At 41.4% G+C, this 23,228-nt stretch overlaps 1 protein-coding gene across 1 annotated transcript in view; it reads left to right on the plus strand.

The window, feature by feature from the left end:
- LOC308297950 (phospholipid-transporting ATPase ABCA1-like) overlaps nucleotides 1-23,228 on the plus strand; it is a gene marked incomplete at its 5' end in the record, with an annotated part of 237,041 nt that overhangs the window by 46,969 nt on the left and 166,844 nt on the right. Inside the window, 7 exon segments of the mRNA XM_080741514.1 lie at nucleotides 1,961-2,183; nucleotides 6,332-6,553; nucleotides 15,594-15,798; nucleotides 16,180-16,296; nucleotides 17,404-17,575; nucleotides 21,147-21,278; nucleotides 22,535-22,674. Coding sequence (XP_080597640.1) covers nucleotides 1,961-2,183; nucleotides 6,332-6,553; nucleotides 15,594-15,798; nucleotides 16,180-16,296; nucleotides 17,404-17,575; nucleotides 21,147-21,278; nucleotides 22,535-22,674 — 1,211 coding nt within the window.

The raw sequence follows: 23,228 nt of genomic DNA on the forward strand, positions 1-23,228 counted from the left end.
AGGCAGGTATAGAACTCTCCTCTCTATCCTTGACTACTTTTAGATGGTGGAGAAAGGGGCAATTGAGGCTTTTGTAAAATACCCTTCTCAATTAGTAAATGAACTTCAAGCTACCCAAGCAGATTGTGCAGTAATTTAAAATTAATATGAAACATTGGTCTGCACTCTGCAGTACTACTGTACCTATATCGATTTCCTGGTATGTGTCTTTTTATCAACCCCTGGGGAGCTACTGGCCATGTTACACTCTCAAAGGTCTGCTTCTGCTAACTAGAGAAAATCTTTTTAATGAGAAAGGTGGAGTGGGAGAAAAAAACTCACTGCTCCCACATGACTGTGTGAAAAAAAAAGCATTCATTGTCCTGAGAAAATTAGCAATTAAGGGAAGTAGGCCTTAGACTGAGTCGTTTTCACCTGGCAGGGATTCAATAAGCTCTTCAACAAATCACTCGCCCAAAAAGTTAGAGCCCAAATTAATTTAATGTAAATGTGGTGGAAATGTACTTTGATGAAATCCCTTTGGTCCAATGGCTTGAAAGTAGCACGTCATTCTGATGATCGCTGCATTATCCTCTTTGTGCTCTGCAGTGTCTACCTTTGCTGAGCAGTGCTTTGCTTGCATTACGACCTTGTATTGATGGACTGTAAGCATGCGTAATACGTGAAATCCATAAATGGTCCAAAATCTATTTGATATATCCCTTTCACCGTCTAATGACTCAGAGGTAGCACTTTGTTATATTGGCAGAGAAGGAAATATTGACATGGCATTTAGGTGGCATTATGAAGCCAGTTTAATATCGTCTTATTGTGTTGTAACAGCATCCAATCATACATCATCTCTGGCATGGTGTGGGCCACTAAATGGCTTGAATGAACTGATGCACCAGCAACATGAAGGTTAGCTTAATGTGAAATGGAAGGGGGGGAAAAATCCCCCTAACGCCACATAATCTATAAAAGTCTTAGAGACTTGATTGGAAATCTGTAGAGTGTGTCTCTTCTTGGACTTTCCATCATGACACTGACATTTACAGCATCAAGGTAACTTGTTGCATGGCTCTTTTGTTATTGAAAGGGAGGACGTTACATACAGTAATATGACTATAGACACACTCCATTGCTGCTGCACTGGCATTATCACAATATGTATACACTTGTTTGATATCTGCTTGATAAGTAATGTATTTCACTGCATAAGAGACTGCTTACACACACACACACACACACACACACACACACACACACACACACACACACACACACACACACACACACACACACACACACAGTATATTACTAGCACAAGATTGTTCTGGTTCATTTTTAGTTATACTATGACCTTGCACCTTACAGTATGTATATTTGACATTGTTCCATGCTACTGTAAATTACCTTTTCTTTTTTTATTCTCTATTCTTATGACTATTAACTGTCAAATGTTGTACGAAAACTAATTTGCACCACTCTTTTTACACCTGTAATCTTGTGAATTGGGAAGTTGGTGAGCTCAAACAAAGAAAGCATATGAAGATTAAAATGTCAAACTTAGCAAATCCGACGCATGACAAAGGAAAATGAAATGGGAAATGTAGTCCTAAAATATATCATGTGCAAGTTAGTGCCTCAGTTTCGGTTCAGTTCCCGCTTGGTCACAACAAATGTAATGCATCATAATCTGTCAAATAAACTGTTTTTCTCGAGATGGGAAATGGCCAACGATGGTGCACCTGCAGCCTATTGTTTCTGGTTTAACGTTAACTGCCTGACATAAACATCTTTATATTGACACACACTGGGGGAAGTGGACGGCAGATTAAAAACACATTACCTCCCAACTGGCGGCTTTGCTTCCTAATCGAAAGCTGCCTTGTCAATAATACAATATACCTGCTCTGTCAGCTCGCGGTCCTTACTTTTTTTGATTGCCTTCCCCCCTCCCCCCACTCCTGCAACCCAGCTTCATCCAGAGTATCGGAGGCATCCTGCCCATGTTCCTGGTGCTGGCGTTCATGTACACCGTGTGCATGACCATCAAAGGCCTGGTGCTAGAGAAGGAGCTCCGGCTCAAGGAGGTGCTCCGCGCGGTCGGAGTGCAGAACAGCGCGCTTTGGTACGCGTGGTTCGCCGAGAACTGCATTCTGCTCACTGTCCCGTGTGCACTCATAAGTGTCATGGTTAAGGTCAGTATGAGGGATGCGGCCGTGCTGCAGGAGCACATCACAGAGCACAACTCGCCCCGTGGATGTTTGTGTTATTGGTAAAGCAGTTCTAGGCCAATTTCACCCAGATACCGTAATTTAGTCCAAAACATGGTTGATGTCATTGCTTTTGTGTTTTGTGGAGAAATACACATAGCAATAGTAAACTATATTATATGACCGCCGTGACATCAGCAACAGTGGAAATTAGGTTAAAATAAAGTTTCCCTTTAAGCTGACACACTGTATATTCTCCACTGAATGGCTAGGATAAAAGATGCTCACTGCTATCATCATTAAACACAAAGTCAGAGTTCTGCAGGAACCTTATATCTCCATGGAGACCTTTTTTTTCCTACATTACTGCCCATATCGGCTTGACTTTTTTTAATGAATTATCAGTGGTTTGCCCTAGTCCCAGAGTCATGGGCTATTTTCTGCATATCAGAAATAATGTTACCTGCCAAACCAAACAAAGAATCCTGAGGCTCTTACAAGAGGCTGATACGTTTGTGACTGAGAGCCATGCTTAGATTATTCGTAGGAGGTGCAGGTCAGAAAATAAAGGTTGTGCTCTGTGATATGATATCCCTGCTCATGTTAATCACAAAACTAATTAACGTGCAATCAATCAAAATGAAGTATGACCCGGGAATTCTCAAATCAGCTTGTAATCTCTCCTCATTTGCCCTTCATTTCTTGTAATTGCATCACCTCTTCGTGTGTGCTATGTGGGTAACGATATCTGTGGTGCACCTGGAATGTGTTAAAGAAGATACGCAACAGTTATTACGTGAGGAATTTGACACGGTGATGAAAAATAGGACCTGCTGTAGGGAGATATGGCAGATCACTGTGCATTTCCAAGACTGACACGTGGCTCTTACTGAATCAACATAGTCCATAGAATTTAGAACACCTTGGAGTCAAGTTTCTTGTGCCCATATTGAAACGCTAGCGCTGTTAAACAGGCATCCATTTTTCATTTCTCTCCTAAGAAAGATTTATTGAAGCCCTTTTAGTCTCCTGTTGTTTGTTAGTGCATTGTTCCTTTGCATCATTGATCTTGCTGCATGTAATTGTGTTGCTTATCTGGTGAATTGACTCCCCGTCTAAAGGCTAAGGTGCATACAAGATAAATTATAAAACATTTATCACTATATGCGAAGCGAGCATTTCAGGGTCCCAGCAGGTGACAATGTAGCAATAGTGCTAGACATGCATAGATGCAGCATCCTTTCAATGTCTCCTTTTTCATCCGCTTTGCTAATTAAATAGAAAAGGATGGTTCTTTTAGATCACCCTAATCAATTTTTGCAGTTTAATTGGAAAGATGCTGCTGCTAAATAAAAACTGATATTTGAACAGCTGCGCAAAATGTAATTTCCCATCAGCCTAATGTGTTTGCAAGCCATCAACAATTTGTAAACATTAATAACAATAAATTGAGTTAGTCGGGAGCCTTGGAGGAACAAGTGCAAGCGTGATGCATATTCAAATCAGAGGCCCATTCTAAATGATAATTTCACAGCCATCTTCATCACATTAATAATAATAGCGAATCAGATGGTAATTATTGGGAAAGCCGTATCTGGATTTGGTGTGACGGCAACCAGTTTTGTCGTTTGCACCTGTGTCCTCTGTCATTGTGTGCTTACTTTCTTTTCCATTACAGGGGATGTAAAGCATTTACTCCTTGGCACTCATAATGATATATTGCAGTGCATGAACACTGGCCTCACACTCACCCCTCTCGGGCAAAACACCTGAATCAAACGTATTGGTTGGCAGAGATTTTCCTTTACGGAAAGGAACATTGATCACCAATGATCAATGCGTCTTTCCCCATTCCCCTATATACTGTTATGTCCTTGTCAAAGTGACCCTGTGTTCCAAACTTGTGTCACATCATGGCAAGTAAAAATTTAGATTGATTTGATCAACGCAGCAAAACTGACCGCTGTGACAAAATGCTAATTACGCCAACAGGAGTCCACCCCCTCATATGAAGACAGCTATTGACAGCCCATCAATCACCCACCCACCTACCACCCTACCGTAGGAATGAGGGAAGAGCCTGCAAAATGAGTAGTGGGGCAATTCTGTCCATGGAGGCCAAGAGCTGTGGTTATGAGGTGTAGCAGTGAGGAGTTGGAACAATCTGTTCCTTTTTGACCTTGCGTTGTACCCAATTTTTTTTCAAGTGATGGCGAAATGACCCTTCATGCACTCCTAGTTTTATCTGTTCTCTCAGGATTCATTGGAAGGTGCGGTCAATAACTAAAACCATTTTGTCACCACCTCCTCCTCTTGGTCTGGGCGCTTTTTACCTCCCTCTCCTCTCCCAGGTTCATTCGATCGTTGGCACGCTCCCTCCCCTTGTACATGACTTTAGCCTGGATTCTGTCTGTGGCGATGATTGTGAAGGGTATTGTCCTGGAGAAGGAGGCGAGGCTGAAGGAGACAGTGAGGATCATGGGCCTAAGGAATGCCATCTATTGGCTGAGCTGGGCGGTGTCCAGCGTGCTGCCTCTGGCCCTCTGTGCTCTCCTCCTCAGTCTTATACTCAAGGTGATTTCAAAATGATTCCAAGGTGATTCAAGGAGAACCCTGCACTTTGTCCTTGGACGGCTTTGGGCACCAATTAAGGCATGGGCATTAATGGTCAATGTTAACATTTTCGTAATGTGATGTAGATTTTTTTAGAAATCAACACAGTTGCACATAGGGATGGGACGATAAGCGATATTATCGTTTATTGTGATAAAAAAAACACTCACGATAATCGTATCGTGGAGATTTAGTTTATCGTGATATCGTCCTCCGTCATGCACTGGGATCAATTCACCTTTTATTTGCAGAGCTGCATATCCGGTACCATTTAAACCCTCTATTGGTAAAACGTACTTATAATATACTTACTTAATACAGTCTTTTTTTTCACTCTCTACCAAAGCTCTTTGCCAAAAAATAGCCGAAGCTCACAACGCGTTGCAACGCTTGTAGATCGGCTATTTTTTGGCAAATGTTCTGTCCCAGGATAATGGATGTTGGTTATATTTAGTTTATCACGATAATGTCGTAAATCGTGATTTCTTTGGTCACAATAATCGTGATATGACATTTTCATATCGTCCCATCCCTAGTTGCACAGGTGCACACAACAGTTGAATCTAAACAATCGGTCCATCATTACAGCACTGCTGTTGGACCCAAACCCAAGCAGTTCTCAGAGCACCACGATGTGAACTCCATCCCCCAGAATCCTTCATCACATCAAAACCATGCCCAAACTTAACCATACTAACTGTACCTGACAGTGTGTGACATTAACTAAAAGGTAATTCATTAACCACTTGAGCCCTAATGGCCCCCGTTCTGCGCATGTCATAATAGGAGAACATTCTTTGTAAATAGGCAAAAATACAGTAGCAGATGTACTGTGCACCATCATAACACTCAAAACGTGTCACGTTGTGACCTGTTGTCAGCTAGAGAGATGTGGTTTTGAGGGGGGAAAATAATAAGAGGGCCAAAGATGAAGCCCTGGGGGACCCCAATCAGCAAAGTATGGGGCTCAAGTGGTTAAACACCAAACTCAAGCCCAAGATCGACTAAAATAAATGTAACAGCACCAAACCCATGCCTACTTGACCAAACTGAATAGCCATCCAGGATTAGAGAAGGGTTCTTCTCCATGAATGCAGTGGGCCAGAGTGACGCATAAAAGATACTTCACAATACACAGTTTTACATCAGTTGACTTGTCTCTACAAACCTAGCAAGCAGTATGATTTTTCGAGGAACACATTTTTAAACACATTTTTAAACTCTGCCCATTTCCATTCAGAATAAATCCAATGAGTCCAATTACAATCCGATCTGACACAATGTAGTTTTCTGCATCTATTTGTTGTTTGATAAGTAATTTGCTAATCTATTCTGAATTGTGTGTCATGAATCAATTGATCACCTGAAGATGACATGATCTAACCCCCCGACCTCCAGAAAGAGTACAGTTTGAAAGCTCTCAGGGCATACATCTGGTTTTCTTCCAACTTCCCATATTCTGTGTCTCACCTCTTCTTCGCTATTAAACCTCTCCTGCTTCCTCCCCCCTTCCGCGGCAGTACGGGAAGGTACTGCAGTACAGCGACCCGTCGGTGATCTTCGTCTTCCTGCTGGTGTTCTGCGTGGTCACGGTCACGCAGTGCTTCTTCATCAGCTGCTTCTTCTCCAAGGCCAACCTGGCGGCTGCGTGCGGCGGCCTCATCTACTTCGTCCTCTACCTGCCGCACATCCTCTGCTACGCCTGGAGAGACGTCATGGGATTCCAGGTCAAGGTCGCCGTGGTAAGAAGGAAGCAGTGGTGTAAAGTAACTACGTACATTTACTTAATTAATGTACCTAAGTAGAATTTTGAGTATGCCCAATTTCCAATATTTCTACTTCTACTCCACTACATCTCGGATCCAAATATTGTACTTTTACTTAAGTAAAATATGTGAGTATTCCACCACTGGGTAAGCCCTCTTGACTCCTCAATGCGGTCTTTGAATAACGCTATCTCTCTCTCTCGCCGTGGCTTGTGTTGGCCGTGAGAGTGTTCATCATATGAAGTGGTCCGGATAGTGTTTTTTAAAGTTCTATTTTTGGTCATTGTATAACCTTGCTCGGGAATGAATCCTTTTTATTTTTTTGTTTAATTTGCATTTTATTTTATTTTATTTATGAATATGAAGCGGAAATGTGTCTGGGAATACATTGCCTTTCGAAGAAAAAAAAGAACTGCTACAGTATAACCTGCCAGGTTAATGGATGGTGGGTTTTTATATACTACTCTAATTTTATCTCATCCATTCCTTACCATTTTCTTGCTCCCATTAGGTTCAAACTTAAACCCAAGTTGCGACTTTATGGGCCTTGTATTTAAGAAAGGAAGAGAATATGTATTCACTGCATGATATATAATGCCATTATTGTATGATATATAATCTCAGTGAGGTAGGCTATATTTCTCATTAGCATACCTGTACAAGTCTCCTGGTACTCGCGCTGACCGATGGGCTCAGGCTCCCCAACACACTGTTGGAGATGGGTGTGAGCTTCAGCTCTTCTATCTGCTCCACAATGCCCATTTTCTGTACCGCAAAATCCTGGCTGGTCATTTGACTCCGAGAGTGTCAAAAGGGGTTGAGTTTCACACACAAAGTGAACTGAACTTTCGGTGAACATAGCCAATCTACAATGAGTCAGTGAGCTTGTAGCTGGGATATTTTTCTGCGAAGACAAGACATTTGGTGTAGAGGTAAAAAGGAGGGGACCAAGTACAGAGTCCTGGGGGACCCAAGGACCTCACAGGATTTACCAGGTTTACATGCCTGCTGTGTGGTGGTGCATTCTGCTTTCTGTCCACAACTGAATAGTTGTATATTATCATCACTCTTGTAGAGTTAAATGGTTTTTGGTTGCAACACTCAAATTGTTTCCCTCAACTATTATAGTCAAACTATACTACTGTAAGCTATTACTATGAATGATAAGTGCCCAATCTCGCGTTACTGTGAATCCATGAAGCATTAGACACTAGACAAAACTCTACTACGGCGTGATACAGGATCATTCTTGCCTGTTGAAGATAAATTGTATACCATTGCTCAACTTTCAGCGTAGCCTTTCTGAGTGACCTTTTATGGCAGTGCTGCGATCATTTGTCCTGTACGCGTCTGCACAACAGGAATCTCTCATCTTCATTGCACATGCATCTTGGCACATGCACCTCCCCAGAGTTTCAAATGGGCCAATGTTTCCTTGTTTATCTCGCTGAAATATCTAGAGGCAGCCACAAAAGATATCTCACTTTGTCGCCTGACATTGCTCAATTGTATTCATCCCCTTTCATGGTGCTCTATATACAGTAGCTCATCTCTTTGATCATCCCGCTGACAGACCAACGGAGGCGACTTCACAGCTCAAATTAGCCAGGCCTTTGATTTGCAGTTAGACATATAGACGGTAATGATCTAATTTTCTCTGTGGGAAAACTTGCCAGTTCTTGTCGTTTCACGCCCTAATTGGGTGACAGTTACAGTAATTGAGGCATTTGAACATGTTCAGCATCATAACGATATTTAATCTCTACACTTTCCTACAATAAGGGCCAGGGACGTGCAGAGGAGAGGTGGAAGCACCGAAAATAGCAGACCTCCAAGCTTGTGAGCTTGGAGGTCGGCTATTTTCGGTGTGTGAAACCACACTGAACTAAGCTCAATACTGGAGATGTGGCGTAATGGCATGGATTTCTACACAAAGCGGGCAATTCTTTCAACATAAGATGCTGCATTCAAGTTCAGGAGAGTTTGGACAAGGCGATTCTCTTGAATGCTGCCTTCAGGTATAGCAGGGAAAGGGGTATTTTGCCTTCCTTTAACCATAGTAAAAATTGCATTCATGGTCTGGAAAGGGCAGGGGCTCAAGCCCCCTTTGATGTCTGTGTGCACATGCCTGATAAGGGCCAATAAGGGGCCTTGCCGTGGTGTGGTGAGTTGTTGTTTTTCCTCTCCGCGCCTACTATATCAGCGCTGACCCATGTGACCACCAGCAGCCATATGGCAAGTGACAGCCCACTTGCAATATCCTCACGGTCCACCAGTGGGCCCCAGCCCACAGGCTGGGAACCCCTGTACTAGATGGATTGGCCACCACTTAAATTAACTTGAACAATGTCCCTCTGACCAGGCCAGCATCCTGTTTTGTCTCTGTGATCTTGGGCACACCCACAGTCCCGGCATCGTCCTCGATAATGAAGTCATAAAACCAACCCTTCATTTGTAAATAGAAAAAGGGCGAAATATCACGAGAAATCATATGTCAAACTGCTGGTGAGCGTCACTGGTGCTGCCCAATGAACCGTGCTGCCTGTCAACCTTTGCTGTTCTCACTCTACACCTCTGACTTTTCAGTATTATATTTTGTCAATGATCAACCAGAGAAGGGAGAGTTATTTGACATAAAACATAAAGGGCATGTATAATTCGATGTCCTGTCCTGTCCTGTCCTGTCCTGTCCTGTCCTGTCCGTCTGTCTCAGAGAATGTTGCACAGATGAGGCATTTGACACAATGGAGAGCACTGTGTGTGCTGAGTGGGACATACAGTTGTGCTCGAAATTATTCAACCCCCTCTGAAAATTAGGTTCATTAGTGTAGCCACTGTTCCAATTTGACTTTTAGCTTGTGAACTATGCTCAAAACTGTACTTTTAGGAACATTCAGTGCCTTTGCTATTGTTTTATATCCATTTTCTTTCCCTTTTTTAAGCTCTTTAAAGTAATTTATGTTTATTTTTGATTAAAATGACATGGTAACAGGGTTGGAATTACAGTAACAGGGTTGAATAGCCACATTACTTTTGATCATAGATTATTGTTAGTATGACAAATACTTTTAATATATTTTAATTACATTTAATGACAAATATTATTTGAATAACTTTTAATGTTACACATAAGGATGGTTGGTAGACAATCAAGCAATGAATGTTCCTAAAAGTACGGTTTTGAGGATAGTTCACAAGTTCAAAGTTAAAGGAACAGTGGCTACACTAATAAACCAAATTTTCAGAGGGGGTTGAATGATTACGAGCACAACCGTAAACATTGTCAAAGACAAAGTGTTTGGCAGGTGTGCCAACATGAAGGAGAGCAGGATGGCATTTTAAAATGGGCCCTTGATCTGCACATAGACCTGTTTCATTTGTATTATTATGTTACTGTTTAAGTACTGTTCTATGGAGGATAATGGAATAAAAAAAAAACAAGGACCTCTTCAAACTACAGCAGGAATTAAGCTGAGCAGAGACAGCATTTTGTGTGTGCGTGCGTGCGTGCGTGCGTGCGTGCGTGCGTGCGTGCGTGTGTGCGCGCACACTGTGTTTTATATTTGTAATGTTAGACGCCATGTCTTCATCTTTTAATATACAGTATATACATTCATATATTTAGAGTTTAAAGACAATTTGGTGGGAAATTGTGTTCAATTGCAACTGCTTAACAAGAACGTTTATATTGTATACAATGTGTCTACACAGCTTGCCATTCAACCATGGCATACAGACATACAGTATTTTATCTCCATTACATGTATGTATGTGCTGGGTCACAGCAGTGGTGCTGAACCTTTCTCTATGCACTGTAGAGTGACTGTAGAGTGACTTGTTCTGCCCTTGGTTTGTCCATTCTATCACAACTGGCAACTTTCTTTTTTTGTTTGTCCTTCGGAACAAGCTTGTCTTGCAGCTTTCTTGGCTCCTTGATAAATGTCAGTTTATGCTTACTTCGGGCACTGGCCTACTTGGGGACCACACAAGTCGGTAACGATGTAAATCGGTCACTATGCAAGTTGGTAATGCATGCTCTATACAGTTACCTCTTGTATGCAGAGTATTCACTGTACTGATAGTGTGTGTGTCCATTTTATGCCCTTATATGGGGATCTCTGTATTTGTCTGTCTGTTTTTATGGCCATTCACTAAGTAATATGGATATCTCTGTATCTACAGTATCTGTCCTTGTTACATTTATGCCCATAAGGAGATCCCGGATGTCAGTATAATATTGTCGGTGGTGTTGGACACCCGCCGATTCAAACCACTTTACACCGGTCACCACGCTCCCTCGGGTCCTCGGTCAATAGGCCGGACGGTTTTCCAGATGTATGGCTGACAGATTCACAATCTGACACTCAACGCCCATATACACGCAGAAACGTGTAGTTAGATGACAGGTTTTCAGCTATTTTACAGTTGTGAATTTTAAAATGATTTTTTTTATCTGAAGAGCCCCTTGAGAGAGCTTTGCCTCCGCCCCCCTGAGTCTAGCTACAGTACACCCCTGTGCACAGTCCTTTGTGCCAATAGCCATCAGTCCCCACAACCAAGCTTCTCCTTTATGAGAACTTTAAGACCTGTTACTGACTTTTGACATGGATTCTATGGCACACTTCAAATAGACTACTAAATAGGATATGAATCGGAGAACTTTAATACATGCCTGCTAAGGGTAACTGTTGAGAGACTGTACTTATATTTATTCATAGTCTGTTGATACAGTTTGTCCAGAGATATTCCTGTTGAAGGTCTATTGACAGACTATTACGGTATTTATTTATTCATGTACAGTCTTAATCTCAGTCAAAAAATGTCAATCATTTATATTAATTGATAGACTAGATACGTATGTTCACTTATTCAGAGATCTAGTGCAGATATCTAGGGCCAGCTGCTCAGTACTTCATTGTATCATTATTTTTACTCTTATTTAATAATAATAATAATGTTTTTTGTCCCCGAAGGGAAATTTGTCTTCACAGTCTGTTCAACAAGAAACAACACATAACACAAACATATCACAAAGACAGATCATCAGTACCCCACTATACACAGAAATACTCTCTTAGCAACGGGGGCGATTGTTTAGCAGATTGTTAAGTGCAGCAATGGCTGAGGGGACAAAACTCCTTTTAAACCAAACTTTGTGCCACGCCAAGGTTCTGTATCTTCGCCCTGATGGCATTAGGTCAAAGTAGCGATGCAGAGGATGGTCAGTGTCACTTGTTATTGAGAGTGCTAAGCGTGTAATGGCCTTATTCAGCAAGTGTTGGTGTGGGAAGTCCGATGATCTTGGGAGCAATACGGGTAATACTGTAAAGTTTGTTTTTGGCATGGACAGTATGGTGAAGAAACATGCAGAGCAGTACAACAGGTTGTATAATGCTTTTGTATAGTAATATATATATATATATATATATATATATATATATATATATAAAATATTTATGTTTGTTTGGTTCTTGACTCTTGAGGCTGTGGCATTCTCTAAACGAACTAGATTTTTTTTTCATATTCGGCAGATCAATCAAACAAACTGACGTCAATGCAGAGCAAATGAACTCCGGCAGTGCGTGAACAGTGCAAGCAAGTTGCACCTCCCCAGATTGTCTTAACTAGCCGAACACCTGCTAGCCAAACAATCGTGTGAGATATGTCAGACCCTTAATACGCTCGTGATTTTTGTTTTATTTTAGCAATCTGTCACCAACGTACCATGGACAGTTTTGAAGAAAAGCTGGCTGAGGATGATGGGAGGCACAAACTACTGTAATCCCTCTGAGGGACTGCAAACACATCCAGATGGCAATTATTTAATGGATTAATGGAGAGAGATGGCACACACTTTTCCCACTGTATCTGTCACCAGAAACAACGAAAACTCTGAGGAAATTGTCAGAGGTTGAAATTGTAGTGGACTTCATTTAAATATGTCACTTTTTATACATACTGTAAGAATACAGCTCAAAGTGCTGTGCAGTACAGAAAATGAAAAAGCTGATTAAAATACAAAAAAAGAAAAAAAAACATCAGCAGTTACAATTCAGTACAATATAATAACCTATAAGATGCTTATCTTTATCTTGTCTTATCAATGTTATTAATGTTTTGACCTGCCAACGCACAGCTGAAAGCAGTGTTTTACAAAGAAGAGACATCGCATATTCACAAACCAATTCTTCTCTCTCGCTCTCTACTTTTGTCCCCTCTGCAAATGTGAAAATGTGTTTTTGTGTTTTGTTTTGAGTCACTGTAAACTCGTGGAGGCTATGGCGCTGCGCATGCAGGTCTTTTTTTGTCCACCTGTGAACTCCTGCACAGGGGCGTCACACCAAATTCTGGGCCCTGGGTACAAGGATTCACTGTGGGCCCCCCATGAATGTTAACTATTGAAAAATAGCAGATATACAAGCTCACAGCGCGGCACCGAGTGCCGCGCTGCAAGCTTGTAGATCTGCTATTTTTGAAAAAAATAAAAAATGTGTGCAAGAAACCCATGCTTCCATGTCGGTGATGCTCAAACTTTTTCATGTGAAGGACCCCCAAAATGATATGCATTTGGCCACGGACCCCCATCTCAAAATATTTAGTTCCAGGGACCCATCCGGAAGCAAAATTTGAGTTACAAATGTTCGCTTAAAAAATACATATATTCAAAGATTTGCACACATTTTCACGACTTTTCAAAAATAGCAGATCTACAAGCTCGCAGCGCGGCACTCGGTGCCGCGCTGTGAGCTTGTATATCTGCTATTTTTACTAGGGCCCCTCCACCTTGGGCCCTGGTAACTCAGTCCCACTTTACTACCCCTTGTGACGCCCCTGCTCCTGCACCTCATTAGCCCCCACTTGCACTCCTCATTTAGGGAATAGGCTATATACACAGCAGCCATACAGGTATTGGCACGAAACTGTGCACCTTCCTTATATCTTTCACAGGTGTTACCAATGACAGGGACATGCAGAGAATGTTAGAGAAGTTCTCACAAGGGGCTGAAATTTCTAAAGGGGCCTTTTGGTGAAAATAGCAGAGCTCCATGCTCACAACGCATCGCGGCTATTTCCGGTGCTTGATAGCACACTGAACTATTATCAAGTCAATACTGGAGATGTGGCTTACGGCATTTGGATTTCTACACAGAGAGGGCAATTCTTTCAACATAAGATGCTGCATTCAAGTTCAGGAGAGTTTGGACAAGGCAATTCTCTTGAATGCTGCCTTCAGGGTATGGCATGGAAAGGGGGCATTTGCATTTATTTCACCATAGTAAAAATTGCATTCATGGTCTGGAGAGGGCACCTTTTACAGAAGGATAAAAGGGCAGGGGCCCAAGCCCACTTTGATGTCTATGTGTGCAATTGCCTGACCAATGATACTGATGAAGGCTCTGTTCCATTTAGTGTAGCTCAAACTTTTTAATTTCAAGGACCCCATAACTCTCAGAGTGTACAAATGGACCCACTGGTGTAGCAATTTCCAATGAGCCAACATGCAGAATATCAGCACCCTGACTCCGTTTGACAAGAATGGAACGGAGCCTTCATTAGTATTATTGGTAACACCTGTGAAGGAAGTGAGAAGGGACCCAACTTCTCTCCAAAATGGCGTCTGTGCTATTGGTTGTGGATTGTCTGTCGTCAGACAGACAGTGGTAGACAACAGAGGGAGTTGTCAGCAGCTGTTTGGGAATGGTGGTCAGGTCGGATCTTTGGTGGTAGCACAAGGTGGCGGAAAACCTTTGCATCAGCCGTTAGGCTTCTGCCCACACTGGTATGTTCTTCCTTTATACATAATGGAAGAATTAAGTGTTAAGAGGGGAAAAAACAAGCTTCAGTAAATGGCTGTGGCATCTGCCCGAGTTAAAATGCAGCGAGCAAATGAGGCATGATGAAACAGCTGGCAGGCAACATGGCAACGCAGAGTGATAGGCCATGGCAGATGATGTCTCACGGGCAGAACATCATTTGCAATTTCCTACAGTATGAAAGATCTAACCAATCTTTGTTTGTACCACATGAATTGCCTGCTGACTCTCCAAGTCTAATTGGAAATTCCTTATAAATGCTCACAGACTCGGCATAGGAAATGGAGTCATCCGCCATGGTTACTCTTCCTGTTTAGCCTGTTTATCATTGATCAAGTAGTATGATGGGAAAGTTGGCCCCAGTCCATGAAGCCGTTTTTCTTTTTGCAGGACTAAACTGACAACTGACAAATGATAAGAGGATATTGTTTAAAGCTGTAATCTGTACGCTTCATGTCCTACCTATGATTCGAACACCGGTCTCCCGCACGGGAGACCAAACCTCTACTGCTCTCCCTGGCCAGGGGAGATGGTGCTCTTATGAGGTTTAAGCAGTACTACTTGTCAACCATAACGTGTCCTACCCAACACCAAGGTAAAAATGTATCAGTCGGGAGGCGCTTGGTTGGCAGAGAGGCTGTGGGTTCGAATCCACTGTGGTGCATCCGGTTTTGTCGAGCGTCAATTCGAACACAATTGGCCCGTGTTCGGGGAGGGAAGCCGGGCAGGGAGGTATCTTTGTAACAGCACGTGATCCGGGCTGTAGTTCGGCATCCGTCAGCGGAGAGTGTTGAGTGGGAGACGTCGGACGAAAGCCCTGCGTCCTCCCGGTGGCGCTCCTCACTGGCAGATGAGTTGGTAGGATACAACAGCAGTGACAACACACAAATGTGTGTGGTGAAAGCACAGCCTCACGGTCCTTCTGTCTTTTGGGGTATTTAAAGCGGGAGGTGAAAAGTTATCACTGGGATATCTGGTTTGTGGAGGCCAAGCGTTCATAGCGACGTCGCTATGTATCAATGGAAGAGAAGGTTAGGGCTAGTCACCTGTACATTGTATTTAGGATACTCTACGATACATATTGGTTCATGTTTTTGTCATTTAAAATAAGTTCTCGGTTGCAGAATTAACAATTCCATGTGCTGGCACTCAGTCTTCATGTTTGATTAAAACTTTTCTAAAACCTTCTCTTTCATTCCTAGAGTTTATTGTCGTGCGTGGCCTTTGGCTATGGTTGTGAGAACTTCGCTAAGTATGAGGAGCAAGGCATCGGCATTCAGTGGTCCAATATCGGCCAGGCTCCAGAAGAAGGCGATCAATACAGTTTCATCGTGTCCATCATCATGATGCTGGTTGATGCTGTTTTGTACTGGATACTCACCTGGTACATTGAACAAGTCTTTCCAGGTATGTATTAATGAAAAGGTGTTACCCACCACTTTATTTAGACGTTTACATAAGTCTTTGTCTTAGTAATATGCACAATACAAACCATCATGTGAATGTTTTCACGAGATGTTTATTAAGGAATAGATTTGGCGATTCCCAGAGATGGAGAGAAAATATAATCCTACACTGTTACCTTTCAGTAGTTGTATAATGAAATTAATCTTTTGTTAATTAGAAATGGAACCTGCAATTAGAAGGGAATTGTCGTCACATTCCCCTTGCCCACTGTTATTTAAACAAGGGCAAATGTGTGCTAGATATTCAAGTCCACTGTAATTTGTAATGTCCCCCTCTAGGCTGTTATTAAAATTTGAATATGTTCTATACACTTGATAACAGGCCAGTATGGAATCCCCAAGCCTTGGTATTTCCCTTTCACTGCATCTTATTGGTGTGGGACAGCCTCAACAGCCCCAGTTGACCAGAGTTTGTTTAAGGACCATGGGGTGCATAACGGTACAGTATTTAATTGTTACTTCTCACCTGTGGGCATTAAGCAAACAGACATTGCGTTATTATTGCCACACTCTTAACAGGCTATCCCTGCCAATAGTGTGAAATCCAGAAGCCCAGATAAACGCGTACTGTAATTACAGTACATGCTTCACAAAATGAACAAAAAAGAAGAAATACATTACTGAGATTCATTGTTACCAGAAGTAGTTACCGGTATCTTATAATGCAATAAAATAAACTTCCTTTCCGTTTGTACACTGCAAAACAATTGCAGTGTACTTGAGGATAACTTCATTAAGGATCATGGGCACACTGTTCTAATAATTAAATGCCTTTGTTTCAGCATGGCTTGGCAAAGATTAAAAAAAAACAATGAAAGGTGGCCAATACGGTCCAGTTCAACGAGCAGGGTCCACTGATTTTGATTGGTAACATGTGTAATCTTATAGCCTCAAGCTGTCAAACAACATCAATAACTGATCTCAAAAGATCTGTGAGACACTATTAAACACTAGAATATAGACCTTATTATTACAAAGTAGGCGTTGAGCCTCTAGAATATACTGGTCCTTACCCCAGATACCCTCCCTTATCAGACATTTTGACCACCAAATATCTGTCTCTGCCCCGGAGGTCCGGAGGTGGGTTGGGAGGAAATTGCACTTTCTCTCTCTCTGTGTGTGTGTGTGTGTGTGTGTGTGTGTGTGTGTGTGTGTGTGTGTGTGTGTGTGTGTGTGTGTGTGTGTGTGTGTGTGTGTGTGTGTGTGTGTGTGTGTGTGTGTGTGTGTGTGTGTGTGTGTGTGTGTGTGTGTGTGTGTGTGTGTGTGCACGTCTGTCTGTCTGTCTCAGGGAAATGTTTTGTTGGTCAGGTGAGAAATGATTGAGAGTCAAATCAACAAGGTACAGGTGAACGTAATTGAAACGGGGAATACCACACATTTTTTTGCCAATTGTAATGTGAAATTAATAATAATCATGATAATAATAATCATGATAATAAGACATGATTATATATTAATGAATGAATGCCATCCCTGAGCCTAGTTGTTAGTCATAGTTCATTGGTCATCAGTACAACATAATACGTGTTTCCTTTTAATTCTAAAGAGTACGTGGAGAACCCATCACCTGACATGAAGCCAGGAGTCTCCATCCGCAATCTTGTGAAAATCTACAAGACTGGGAAGAAGCTGGCTGTGGATGGGCTGAGCATGGATTTCTTTGAGGACCAGATCACATCTTTTCTGGGCCACAATGGAGCTGGAAAAACTACCACCATGTAAGTAATTTCGGTAACCATGCAAGGAGGTGAAAGTACATTAGAATTTTTTTATGGTGCCTATTTAGTATTTATCTTTATAAACTTTCACCAGTTTATTGCATTTGTAACGTATTACATTCAGCTGTCTCTTCTTGCAACATATTTTGGAAGACCTCCCTATTCCCTACAGCAAGTTAGCTGTAGTGTTGCTATTGAGAACCATGGCGGGAAATGAATGTAGTCTGCAAGCTCACAAAGAGCGAAAGAAATATAATAAAATATAATGTGGACGAAAGGTTGGAAGAGTAGACATTGGAGTAGACATTATTCCTTTTGCATGCCAGTCAGAGTTGCCCCCGTGCAACGGTTTCTGTCTGTTTTTTTTTCTGTTTTTTTTTTCAAACAGTGAAATATACATTGGTAAATTAGCTTTCACATCAAAACGAAGTAAAAGAGAGGATGAAAAATGTCTTCTGTGTCAGTTGAGTGAGTGTGAAATGTTAATGAGGCTTTGTCTTTGTATGTCGCTCTATGTACATTTGTCCACAAGGGGGTGCTGACATTGTCAAAACAAACTACCATAGATGGCCCAAAAGAAGAGATAACAAATTTAAAATAAAGTAATTTGAAAATTCATTTTAGCCATTTCATTTTAAAACATAATATGACATGTAATATATCAATATACTGTATACTGTTCTGTAAAATGCACAAAATGTGTGCGTCGCCACCCGAGTGTCGCCAAGGGACCCGAGGGTGTGCAGTGCCTGCTGTCTACTCTAGTGTGAAATTAGTCAGATCAGCGGGTCTCCAAAAATATATCTATACATCAACAAATCCCTGTATAAGTAGATAAATATAACGTCATATTACTGACGTTTTAGGCTGGCCTCTTAAGTTCTATGAAGAAATGGTACTGCACCACTAAGTATTTTGACAACCGGTATTGCATAACCGTTGTACCCGTTAAATACTTACAGTAGTAGTAGTTAGTTACACAACGTTCCCAGCGGGCAGGGATGTTCAGAGAATGTTAGAGAGGAAGTGGCTGAAATGGGGCCTTTTGGTGAAAATATTGAAAATAGCAGACCTCCAAGCTCACAACGCGTCGCACTGCGATTCTCTAGAATTCTGCCTTTAGGTATGGCATGGAATTGGAAAGAGGGCATTTGCATTTCTTTCACCATAGTTCAAACTGCATGCATGGTCTGGAGAGGGCACTTTTTACAGACGGATAAAAGGGCAGGGGCTCAAGCCTCCTTTGATGTCTATGTGTGCACGTGCCTGCCAACGGGCATCGTTCCTAAAGGCATCGGCTTAGTAGTACTAAATGTGAATTTATTATCCTTTGTGCTTTATGTAACTCTTTAATCCATGTTAGAAAAAATTAGCTACAATACACAAAAGAAATAAGTTAATATGGAGATGCCAACAGGTTTGTGCTTGAAATACTGCTCAAACGCCCACCTTTGTGTCACTGACGAAGACCAGTCCTTTGTAAGTGTTTTCCTAGTCAGTTACTTAAACACGCTTCTTCATTTCTCAAAATGAAGAACGGGCAAAGAATGTCTAATGCAATTGAGTACAAGGTTTTGTCTATTGTTTGTTTATTTGTGAGCAGGCTTGTTAGTTTATACGCAGTTTTTGATAAAGAGTGGCATCGTGCCCAGAGTATTTAATTGGAAGAGCAAAATTAGAATGTTCATTATTTTCAACCACTCAAACTCTCCAAGTATTCTCCTAATTGTTTGTATTTTTATCTACAGGCTATGTCAATTTAAATGAAAGGAACACAAGTAAGACTAACTAAAACTATGAAACAGGGAACGCTAGAAAACACAACAGGGATACAGAACAAGACACAGATCGTGTTTTGTCGGTGACATTTTACTTTCCCAGTCAATTACTAAACACGTTTCCTCATTTCTCTAAATGTCGAACAGGCAAAGAATTACATGTCTAATACAATTAGGTGCAACATGTGTCTATTTTCTGTCTATTTGTGAGCATGCTTGTTGTCAAAGTGTCTCCACAGTTTTTGATAAAGAGTGGCATCATGCCCACAGTATTTAATTGGAAGAGCAAAATTATAATTATTTTCAACCTTTCTAAACTCTCCAAGAATTCTCCTAAATGGAAACCTAGTGAGCATATCTGTCCATATCAAGTTAAGTGGGTTGTATAACCATGAACATGAATGAATGAATGGCTGAATGACTGAATAAATGACTGACTGAATGAATGACTGAATGAATGAATGAATGAACGAACAAACGAACAAATGAATGCTTAAATAAAAATAAGTCTTGTCTCCATCACTAGCAGCCATGACTGTCTCTTGTTGTTTGAGTAGATAGACTACACAGGGTAGCCTGAGGATCACAACGTTTCACTGCTGCATCTTGTTGACTCATTTTGGCAGTTTGTCATAAGCTGCGAGGAGACCACGCATTTCATCGAGATAATTGCATTCTTTTTCCGTCGTGATTTCGATGTGCACTAGTCTCAGATAGCCACGGGTTTGGCAAAGTAATATTATGGCAGAAAAGTTAAAAAGAAATTGACTTATCATAGTTACATTGTCATGTATGAAAAGACCCCAAATGAATACTAAGCATACTACTATAATACTGTAATTGTTTGATCACTGTAATTGCGATCACTGTACGCAGTTTCCACTGTACTGTGTATCTACTGCTGGTACCTCCTTGCCAGCATTAGACCTCACAGAGAGGGTAGTGGTTAACAAAGAAACAGTCTAAATTAATCAGTGGTATAAAGCAACTAAGTACATTTCTTAAGTACTGTACTTAACTTCTTCGGTGCCATATGTAAAGTGGGACCTCTTATATTGCCGTTTCGCCACCAAAGGGTTAAAAAAATAGTGTGCACGCTGGTGTACGAATTTGTGCACAGATGATGCACTATGCATGTACACGCTTTTCACAGCTTTCAAACAAAAAAATCCGTTTGGAAATCCGTTCAGGCATTCAGGAGATAGCAGCCCTTATGTTTTCTTCAAATGTAAACAAACATGGCTGCCATGTTTGAAAGATGGGGTTGGTATGGGGGTTAAACATGCAATTTCGCGATCGCGATCATGCCTAGTAAATTGTTGGAGGTTCAAACATTTTTTTTGAAAAAAAATATATATATTTTGAAAAAAAAAAAAAAGTCGATAAAAGTCAATTGGCAGGGAATGCCATTGTTAAAAAGTCGATTTTATTATAGAAGTCGATTTTTTGGCAGGGTATGAGTTAAGCACACTTTTGAGTTATTTGTACTTTACTTGAGTAATTCCAATTTCCAATACTTTTACTTCTACTCTACAAGCGTTGTGAGCTTGTAGATCTGCTCTATTTTCAAACATTTTGTACTTTTACTTTTGGTACTTTTACTCAAGAAAATGTTGTATTCTAGACTTTTACTTGTAACGGAGTATTTCTATATTGCAGTATTGATACTTTAACTTAAGTATAAAATGTGAGTACTTTTTCCACCACTGAAATTAATCTACCATATACAGTATATTCTTCTGAATTTGGCAGAGCTGATATCTCTCTTCTTCCTGTGCATTTCCACCATTCAGGTCTATTTTGACGGGCCTCTTTCCACCCACGTCGGGGACTGCCCTGATAAACGGATATGACATCCACACTGACATGGACACCATCCGGAAGCACATGGGAATGTGTCCACAGCACAATGTCTTATTCAACGAGTAAGTGTGTGCAACACATTAATTTACTCCTCACAGAACACCATCCAATGAAAAATAACGACCTCAAACATTACCCCTGGCCTGTGCTAATGGTTCTGCAATACAATATGCCTTCCTAAATGTCTAGGGAACAAATCGTTTTCTTTTTTTGAGTGGGTTGGGCTCATGTCAACCAATGCAATATCAGTCCTTAAAGAGCAGGTCTGCAGCCTCGACTTGATTTCCACCCACTATAGATTAAATCATCATAGATGTTATCATAAGTTTGCTCTAAGAACACTGTGGTATTTGAAAAATTCACTGCACCGGTGTTTAATCGCATGCATGGCGAGGGCTCTGTGTCTCGCGTACACTTCAAATCAATACATCATTATCCCATCCCCATATCCTGTAGAAATGAAATGAACTTTGTTCGCTCAGTCCACTTTATTCTCCCTAATAGCGTCATTGGTAACCATTATTCAGGCTTTCAGACCACCTTTATAAAGTCCCTTCAATATCTCCTACCTCACAAACTGATTACCTGCAACTGCATACAAGTCTTACATCATAATTACGAGTGAGCTCCTGCAAATTACAGTCATTAATATTTATTCCGGGCAGAGCCGAAGTGTCTATATTTAAAGTGGGGTTAAAATATTCATGTGCACACAGGGGGAGACATTTAAAACGCATGATTTCCCCCTCTGGCAATGCCGTAAAGACAGTCGGGTAGAAATCAAGGTAATTCTGTCGGCTTGTTGCAAACACCAGCCAGAATTGGTGGGAGATCATGCCGCAGGCTGTATTAATGTGACAGTTTGGATGTTTGAAGCTGTGATTGTTGATCACCTGTTTAAAGTCAAGTCATGGATCTCTCTTTGCTCATTCGCCAGTTATAGTATAACTGACATGATTTCATGCATAATATTGTATTACACAGAGCCCCTGAAGGGACATTAGTGGGTAGATTTTTGTAGGGCTTGTTTTATTTTGAAATGCTTTATATTTTGTGGGTTGGAAAAGTACGGTTGTACGGTGTAATTGTGTTATTTGACAATACCATGAATGTGAATAAAATGCTTGTAATGTTGTATGGATATTGTTCTACCTGTATATAGTATTATGAATACTTGTGTGTGTTTATAACTAAGATTATACAGTGGTATAAACAGATTATAATGCATTATACACTAATTATGTTTACAATGAGTATAGTATATGTATAGACATGGGCTTCATAGAAAGCGCTACCCAATTTATTTTCTCATCACCAGTTTGACAGTGGAAGAGCACATCTACTTCTACGCCAGGCTGAAGGGATGCAGCCGTGACGAGGTGAAAACCGAGATGGACCAAATGATTAAGGACGTGGGCCTGCCACACAAGAGGAAGGAGCTTGCCAAGAACCTGTCGGGCAAGTCATTGTGTGTGTTTGCGTATGCATGTGCTCGTCTGTGCGTGTCCTTGAGGTCCGTGGTACCTGGAAATCATGCACAGATGTAAATTCTTATTTGAGGTCATTTGTTAATCTGTGTGTGTGCACACAGGTGCAGATATATCCGTTTGCTCGGTTGGTGCATAGTACACATCCCCCGGGCGGCGATATCATCCGCAGATTATCCTTTTATTAAATATGAAGTGCCTAATCTTCCTGTCAGAGTATTCCTGCGCGGGTGCATGTGCCTGTCTAGACACGCGCACATGCACCTGTACTTCGTACCTGCATGTCAGCGGCTGTAATTCATTGTCGGGGTGGGACGGGCGGAGGTATGAGCAAGTCCTGCTTGATAAATTGTTCCTAGTCATGGATAGCTTGTGAGCAAAATCACTGAAATATGACTTTCAAGGTTGATCTACCCTGACATTTCTGCTACATTAGCACGACGTAGGATGCATTCTGAGCAGCTCCCTGCAAGCCTGAGAAGTGTGGCAGGTGTGCAGTAGCCCCAGCAAGGCATACCCAGCACC

The sequence above is a fragment of the Nannobrachium achirus genome, assembly GCF_963921795.1.
Source record: "Nannobrachium achirus genome assembly, chromosome: 14".
NCBI classification, from domain to species: domain Eukaryota; kingdom Metazoa; phylum Chordata; class Actinopteri; order Myctophiformes; family Myctophidae; genus Nannobrachium; species Nannobrachium achirus.